General features: G+C 44.2%; 1 protein-coding gene across 1 annotated transcript; it reads right to left on the bottom strand.

The window, feature by feature from the left end:
• Nucleotides 1–6020: 6020 nt before the first annotated feature.
• Nucleotides 6021–7547, bottom strand: atoh1a (atonal bHLH transcription factor 1a). The gene is made up of 2 exons (XM_079566162.1): nt 7329–7547; nt 6021–7228 (listed from the first exon to the last, which is right to left on the bottom strand). Exons 1-2 carry the CDS (start codon nt 7528–7530, stop codon nt 6585–6587), a joined length of 846 nt encoding a protein of 281 aa, XP_079422288.1. The 5' UTR covers nt 7531–7547; the 3' UTR covers nt 6021–6584.
• Nucleotides 7548–8983: the final 1436 nt, after the last annotated feature.

Raw genomic sequence — 8983 nt, forward strand, 5'->3', positions numbered from 1 at the left:
ATCCACTGGGCTTAGTAGTCAAGGGCCTGTCAGAATTCAATATAAAACAAACACAAAATCCAACTATATGATTTTTCTGTCAATCACTTTATCTGTGCAGTTGCTGTAGGCGTGCCAAAAGAGGGCCTCTGCCTTTCAGAAGTCAAAATAGTTTGATATAATTCTACCACTTGTTGAATTTTCTGTCAATCACTTAATTGCGGCACAAGTTCACCAACCCCACTCGAGGCCGAGGTAATGCCAAAGGGCCTATCGGACCTTAAGCGTGGTCGCTTCTAACTTCATCCCGTTTGGAGCTATAGGAATATGCTGAGAGAGACCAAATGCTAACAACATCTTTGGTCTTTTTGCATGACTGAGGGAACACAGGTCTTCCATACCGTGATATGTTCTTACCTGAGCTTAGATGAGTTGATACATACCTGTCTGGTCTTTGTGCGTGCCTGTGGAAGAGCTTCCAACTTCAGCCCCGTTTGGAGCTATAGGAATACATTGGGAGAGTCTAAATGCTAACAACATCTTTGGTCGTTTTGCGTGACACAAAGACCAGACAGGTACACATCAACTCGTCTAAGCTCTGGCAAGAACATACAGTATCTCAGTATGTAAAAATGGTGGCCTGTTCCTTTAAGTAGGGTTGGGGGCCTATATGGGGGCCCCAATCGTTGACTTTTGGTTGCGGCTTGCAAAGATTCATGAAGGTGGTTCTTGAAGCCACACGAGTCGGGAGCAGCTCGTCTAAGGAAGTCATTTTGCTTGCACGATATTAGAAAAACTAGGAGATCGTAATGTCACCGGGTCCACAGACCTCAGAGCGCACAGGCTCCGATCACACGCGTAGTAGCTGGACATGCAAATGCGCTCAGACACGCATGTACACAAACAGACACAAAGCCTGAAACTGAGCCAGGAGCTGAGAGCGCTCGGATAATCGGCGCTCCATTGTGACGCTCCTCAATGGCCCCGTCACCAGAGAAGCCTCATGTTCTCGAGCATGTCCGTTTGCTTTGAAGGTGGCGCACACAAAGAGCGCAGCCCTGCCCACAACAAAGCCCTGGGAGACCCTGCTTCACCTACGGGAGCCTTCCAGGGACATGTCGCACATGGGCACACAAATAGACTCCTCCAGTGCTCTGTGGGATCACTGATGGCACCGAACGTTCTCAACACATCTTGTAAAATCTCTAAGTTCCCATCCACTTCCAGGGCTGGACTGAATTTAAACTAAACTAAACGGGACCTATACCTGGACTAAATGAAGTCTGATCATTTAGGTTGGCCATAATGACAACATTAAACATAAAAACAAGTTTAGCTAAAAAATAAGCTATAAAACCTTAAACTTCATGTAGGGAGGAGAGAAGTTACATCAAATGTTAAGACCCTCATCAAAACCAACTCCCCTCAGAAGACATTGATTTCATTGGGTTTTCCTGCAAATATTCACCAAACAGACCACGACCTAGAGGGAAGTGAGTATGTTCAAATATAATTGCAAATTATGTGTTGTCATCCAACTCATTCAAAGGTGAGATTTGGGGATGGGGTTTGTATTTGATGCACTTCAGTCTATTCTCATGCTCTCATGGGTGAACTGGTGAACTCAGTTAATTAGAGACGAGAGAAGAAATGGCTCACTAGCTTTTACGGTCCTAAGTGACTCAGACAGGTGTTTTGTGTCAAACTATGACATCACAGACACTGAACTGTTTGTGACCAGGCTCTCTTTAATATTTCATTTGTGGCTCACTTCTTCTGGGCCATTAAACAAATTCAGCATTAGGAGTGCAGATTACTTACAATTATTAAGGACAAAATAAGTCTTTAATAAGTGCTTTTCAAACAAAATAAAGTCCTGCAAATATGCAGTAAATGACATTTTTATGTATTTCAGTAAGATATGTATTGTATCGGAAAACTGTATTACAATACTTTGATGATATTGTGCATATTGAGACTGCAGCCAGAAATGTAGGAGGGGAGGGGGAATTATTATCCATAAAAAGGAGATCCAAATTTATGATTTATACTACCTGCTGTTCTTCTTAATAAAAAAAATGTGATAAAAAATAATGAGACTGCAGAGCTCCACTGCTTTTACTGTCAGTGATTCTCAGTCGAGGCTCTGCCAGTGCCCCAGGTCCATAGACTTTTCAGTCAGAGTTTAAATGCATGATGGAGGCTAATCGGCTAATTGTGAAGAAACCTTATTTATATAGCACCTGTCACCTATTCACAAAGCGCTTTACAAAGTGAAACAAAAACAACAAAATAGAAGCAATCACAAGCCGTGTCAAGTAAAAGCTTGTCTGAACGTCTTCACTGCTATTCAGACGAGCTATAGTGCTATAACTGTGCTAACAATCGTGCTGAGGTTTTACAAGAAATAAAATACCAAAAAATACAGCTGTATTCAGCAAAATACAGCAAAATGCTTTTGAGCTTTCATTTGAAATTGTGCATTTTATGTCCATGAGTTATAGCCTATTAGCTGCTGCTGTTCTTCTAAACCCTTACCATTATTACTATCATTTTTAAAAGAATGGGATTTTTACCATCAGCATGAGAGAGGAGCTTGGATTTGTGAGCTCTACAGTATTTTTTTTTTTTGCTTGACATTGCATAATTCATTCACTCCATACTTGGTGGTGGTAAGCTACTATTGTAGCCACAGCTGCCCTGGGGTAGACTGATGGGAGCAAGGGAGTATGGCCCATGGCACAGAAGAGGGCAGCACTGTGGATTTATGCACGTGACCTGCTCAACAGGATGCAATTCAAATGATCTTTTAGGCTAATTTAAGTGTCAGGTGCAACATACAAACTCACTGCAACTTTGTTGTATAAACAAAAGGGAATAGAACTATTTTACAAAGCCCTAGTTTTAATTAACAGGCTTTGTATTTCTCAAAACATTCAACAAACGTCAGACTGATAAATATTCCGTTTGTAGCTTTATAAATACGTTTTCAGTTCATTCTGAGCAAAGTAATTCCTTATTGAATCTTTATTGCACTAAGAATTGTTGTATCATGACAAAGGCATAATGATTACAGGGGTTTTGCTGGTGAAAAATACTCCAAAAACAAGCAAACCTGTTGAGCTGATGACTAGAAATACTTCTGGCATGACGAACACTTTCAGTCTAACCTTTCTTTGTTCTTGTGGCAACAAATACTCGAATGTATCGCAATGTGGCCTTTAACGTCTCAAAAACCTCTCCACAATCCAAACTCCATGTCGCCCCCCTCTCGCCCATGTCGCCCCCCTCTCGCCCATGTCGTCCCCCCGGCTGGTGTGCCTCTGTGGGACAGCAGATGGAGACCACGGCCCAGTTCTGCCTTTTGTTGCGGTCCCCAGAGAGCGGCGTGGCTTCTGGGCAGCAGCGCGGGCCGACCACATATCTCATACAAAATGCAAGTGCCTTTCCTTTCATTAGCGGGAGCGAAGCGCAGGAATGCATGTGCTATTTTCAATGAAGAAAAGGCCGGGGGCGCTGCAGGACCCGATCACCTGTGGGCCTGCGGGGAATCACTGAAAAGAGGAAGATATATTCACACTCTGCACTTACGGTAAACTGTAGGGATTAAAGCCACACTGTGGAACATTCTGGGTTACATGATGCGACGTCACAAAAGCAAATAAACTGATGTCAAATGTTGATAAGCCTGCAATAAACTTGCTCCAGATGTTCGGAAAAAACACACATTTTTTTTGGTTTTAGGGGATCAAATGAAAGTATTAGTAAAAAGACCAAAGATATTTAAACCTGTTTGGCTAGCTGGTGATGTCCCACAAAGTTAAGCATGAGGAGAGGTAAGCTCACTCAACAAAATAAAATCAATGCTTATATTTTTAATTTGTTAGTTGAAGTGCAAATGATTATTCTCACTGGTAGGTTACACAATTTACTTAAAATCATGGGATCACTTCGGAGCTGCATTCCAAGAAGCTCATCAAACACTTTCATTTCTAAATCACTTTAGATGCATGTTCTTTTTGTTCTCAACTTTATTTATTTATTTGGTTCATTTGATAGGTACAGATACAAAAACATAGACAAACTGTTACATAAGTCTGATGTATGCATCATGGTGCTTACAGCAGAAGCACATTTGCAGCACTTGTCCCTATGGGCTTAGAAAAACAGTTAAAAGTACAAAACATGTTCAAAGGGGACACTGTACTGTGCATTCAAAAGAAGACACGGACACAACAACTCACTTCCTTAAAAAAAACAATAAAAACTACAAGTAATAACAAAATCATAAATTATTTGTTTGTCATGGTGATATTTGGTCACGTCAGACACGTGGAGCCGCCACAGCAACAAGTGAAGCGGATGCGCAGACAGCAGTAAAGTGCAGCCTCGGTCAGAGCAGCTCAGGTTCTCCGCGACTGCGCCACAATGTTGTTATTTTCAAAACGTCCGAGCGTAAATAATTAATGTGCGTGAAACAGTGAGACCGCTGCGTGCCCTGCATCCCACCTGTTGACGCACTCTGTTGTAACGGCCACGACGTCTTTACTGGCTCAGTGGAAACCCAACAGTGGACAATGACATCACACTGGACTGGATTCGGTTGTAATTTACTTTTAACAAAATACGTCGTGGGCCTTGTGTTTTTCCATGACAGACCATGTTTCCTCTTGCTCTGAGACAAACGTGGCCGCTGTTACTGTCTCTCTCTGGTGCACAATAATGTCCCACATGTTCATTGAGCAGTTTTTAAAGAGTGACGGAGTCTGAAATGGACTGAAACGTGAGTGCGCTGATCGTAACTCGACCTGCAGACTGTGATCATATCTATTCTTTCAATAATTCACATCAACTTTTTTATGTCGGGGCCTCGCGCTGCGTCGGGATTGGCTGAGCAGAGGTGGACTTTATCATAGCCTAGTACATAAACATGCATGTGCATCATTAATTAGTAAATCATCACTCTGGCGCGCATGCACAGTGATTGTGATGCGCGTGATGAGGAAAAGAACAAACTAAAGAGCAGGAGGAGGTGCGGCCTTTCTTTGGCCAAAGTGTGTTGCTCTCGAGGCAGGTCCTCGGGGACCTGCTGGGGCCCGCGAGCGCTCACCAGCTGACAGCGCGTGCTTCATGAGGCCATCCAACACCTCGGCCCACGAGCGCACAACAATGGGCTCCAATGAATGCACGCTCCCGACACTCCCGACAGAGGCCACAGCGCACGGGCACGGCCCTGCGCCGCGCACCGTTGCCACGACCCTCACGCACTCACTCACACCGGGGGCGCGTGCACCACAGCATATGGCCAGCGAGCGCGTGTTGGTCACGTTTCAGTTGCAGACACTTTCCGATAAATTACGTAAGTACGGTTCAAACTTTGTTTTACTAAATCATCGGCCTCTAAACCATGTCATGTGACAAAGGCCCAACCAACCAACCAACCAACCAACCAACCAACCAACCAACCATACATGCATAAACAGGCTACATACAGTAGGCCTACATTATCGCACTGCTCCCTTTTCACACTTATTTGCGCAACTTGAATGAATGAAATACCCTATTATTATTATTATTATTGTTATTGTTATTGTTATTATTGTTATCATTATTGTTATCATTATTGTTATTATTATTGTTATTATTATTATTATCATTATTATTATTATTATTATTATCATTATTATATTATTATTATTATCATTATTGTTATTATTATTATTATTATTATTATTATTATTATTATTATTATCCAGGTGCGTAGAAGGCCTATAGCCTATAGTATGAATAGGCCTACTTTAACAATAATATCTTTCAGACCATTATGGAAAGACAGACAGGTTTGGTGGATTTTTGTTTGACTTGAGTAGGCAAAGAAAAATCTATTCATGGGTAGTTATTTTATTTTATTTTCATAATCAAATTCATGACAGTGAATGGCAAATGATTGAACAAATGTCACAATAGTTTTATAAAAAGCAAATCAAATCCAACGAAATAAATACATTTGATCTCATCAAGAGAAACGCACACAGTGTTTACAAAAGACTCATGGCTACGTTAAATTAAGGCTACCAATTGGCTGTCCTACACTAACAAACAAAACATGGGAGGGAAACTCAGGCAGCAAGCCTCTGGCCTGCGTTTAAAGTGCACATCATGAACTTTTGAAGTTGCAAAATAATATACAAAACCCTACAAGAAAGTTATAAAAACTAAAAAAAAAAATTCCAAACGAAATATGGGAGTTGCTACAAAAATGACACGTATCAAACGGTATGAGTCTGGAAGACTTTTGGTCGGAGTGACGGTGGGCCCATGGCAGTGCTGCGCGCAACATGGCACAGGGCTCCGGCCCGTCTCCTTGGAAACTGACATTACTACACATATTGGCAGAACCGAATTAGGCCTACAACAATAAATTTATCTTTAGACTATGTTACCAGTTCAAAAATAGACTTCTTCTGACTGAACAGTGCATTAGCGCATAGTCATCCGTTTCAGTGGCCATAGCAACAGGCGTGTTTTATTGACACGGTGTTTGGGCAGAGCTGTCCTCAGCGAGTTGGGAACGATGTTCTTATAAAAAAAAAGTCCTGATAAGTTCAAAAGGACACATGCGGCTGTTGCAGCTCTGGAAGCTCGTCATCTTCACTGGACTGCAGCTCAAGCGCAGCCTCGTCAGAGTCACTGAAGTGCGAGCGCGGTGAGAACTCCCCATCGCTGCGTGGAGAGGATTTACGCACGGCCCCCGAGGAGCACAGAGCCTCCTCCAGAGATGAAAACGGGCCGAAGGACCCCCCGCTCACGTGCGCAGGTAACACTCCACTTGGTGCAGTTTTCGGAGCGCTATTGCTTGGTCCGTCTGCGCATGCGCTCGACGGAGCAGGTCCCTCGAGCAGATCTGCCAGAGCGTTGATGTAGATTTGTGCCATCTGCAAAGTCTCGTACTTGGACAGTTTCTTATCGTTGTCAAATGCTGGGATGACACTGCGCAGCTCATCAAATGCGTGATTCAGACCGTGCATACGCCTCCTTTCACGCGCATTGGCGGCCACGCGCCTCTGTTTTTGGACACCGTTCGCGGGTTTACTGGAGGGAGCTCTCTGTCTGTTGGGGCCGTCTTCAGAGCCGCTGAGGGCGCCTTTGAGGCGGCAAAGGTCCCGTACTTTAAGCGAAGATGGACTCTTGGCCGTATTCCTGAAGCTGGAAGGGCTGGGGTGTCCGGAAGAGCCAGGAGAGACGCTGTCTGTAGAAGGACAGGTATAGAGTTAAACCAGGTAGCGCAACAGTGTCTTGACAGTGACTTTGCAGGACAAAGCTTCACTGGAGAATGGAGCGGCTCTTACCATAGGAGCTGGGGCCAGGAGAGTGGTGCAGGTACTCCGGGGAGGAACAGGTGCCAGCGGGCTGCAGGGGGGCCAACCAAGCGCGTGGGTCACTGCCACTGTCCACGATGGTGAGAGTGGACTGCCCTGCACCTGTTCCATCCAGGAACGCGGCGCTTTGGCGCACTTTGGTCCAGTCATCCACAACAGGTAGGGCGTCCATGATGCAGACGCAACAGGTGCTCTGTCTCTGTGGGAAAACACAAACTGTGGACTGTCCACGCGCTGGTGTTGCGAGAGTCGCGTGCGGGACTCCTTCTCTGGTGTCTCTAGGCGCAGCGTCGCCTTAAAAAGCGGCACGCGCCTGGGAGCCCCCCTCCTCGCGCAGGTCGCGTGTAGACGTCCAATGAGGAGTGGTGCTGAACCCGAGAGAGCTGATTATGACCCTCCCCTCCTTCCTGAGCTGCTGTTTGGAGAACTTTACTTATACGACCGTTTAACGCAAGGGACTGGACAACCTCCCGCAGGACGCACGTGCACAGGAATACCATATAGGTGAGAAGTGTGGACAGCGCGAGACAAGAGGTCAGAGAGGTGTCGTGTTCACGCACAGCCTACAACGTGAAGCTGTACAAAGGTTCAGAAGTCCTGTGTCCAATATTGATGTAAACATTTGAACAAAAGTATCATTCAGATAGGCCAAAGCATCTCAATATAGAATCATTATATCGTTCATTTGGGCTACCTTTATTATTGGATTGTTAGTTTTGTAATAGGCTATGTATGTTTTTCCTTATTCCAAAAGACACGAAGCATTATTGGTGTAATTGACTAGAACCTAAAACAAAGGGACTCTTAGATTTCTGCTAAAGCGACCATTCCCTTTTAATTAAATACTACATTAATTATGCACAAATGGAAACTGCTATGACTACTTACAAACATTACTCCATGTGCGTCAAAGCGCGTGTGTTTTATGCTGAGATGAAAACACGTAAATACATATTGTAAAAGTGAATCAGTTCGGACTCTGAGCCCAGCGGTCAGTTGAGTGGAGCCGCTCTGCTCTCGCTCATCCTCGCTCCCCCGCATGACTCGGAGCGCATCTCCAGTTTCTTGCTCTTTTGTGGCGGTGCAGTGGCTTTTGATCCGGCTCTCGGAACGCCCTGTCAGGAGAAAGGCCTTCACATAGAGGAGGAAACACGAGCAGGGGCTCCCGCAATTTAGCCTTTTTCTGGACAGAGCGTGGCGCGCGCTGCATCTCTGGGGCGCGGCGGTCGAGACTTCCAATCAGATTATTCATATCCTTCTTATCAATATTAGTTTTGTGACATTTATTTCATCATTTCAGCTTTTATTTTGTATTTCAATGCAGTTTGTCAAGTACTTTTGCCAGTAGTTTGTGAAGGTTAACATTCTGATGGTTACATTTGTGCACATTTTACGCACGGTGTAAAGTTTGGTTTTGAAGTTTTGTGTTTTCTGTGAGTGTAAATGTGTTCTATTTCAGTACCACATCGGTCACTAAGAAAATAGATTTACTCATGAAAGGCCAGACACTCATCTTTTCAATAAAACAAGCCCCCGCGCGCTGTCTTACTCGTTTTGTGATTTATTCTGTTATCCTGGAAATGAACACGAGAAACGTTTCCAATATTCAAACTGCCCAGCTGTGC

Source organism: Gobius niger (assembly GCF_951799975.1).
Source record: "Gobius niger genome assembly, chromosome: 1".
In the NCBI taxonomy this organism is placed as follows: domain Eukaryota; kingdom Metazoa; phylum Chordata; class Actinopteri; order Gobiiformes; family Gobiidae; genus Gobius; species Gobius niger.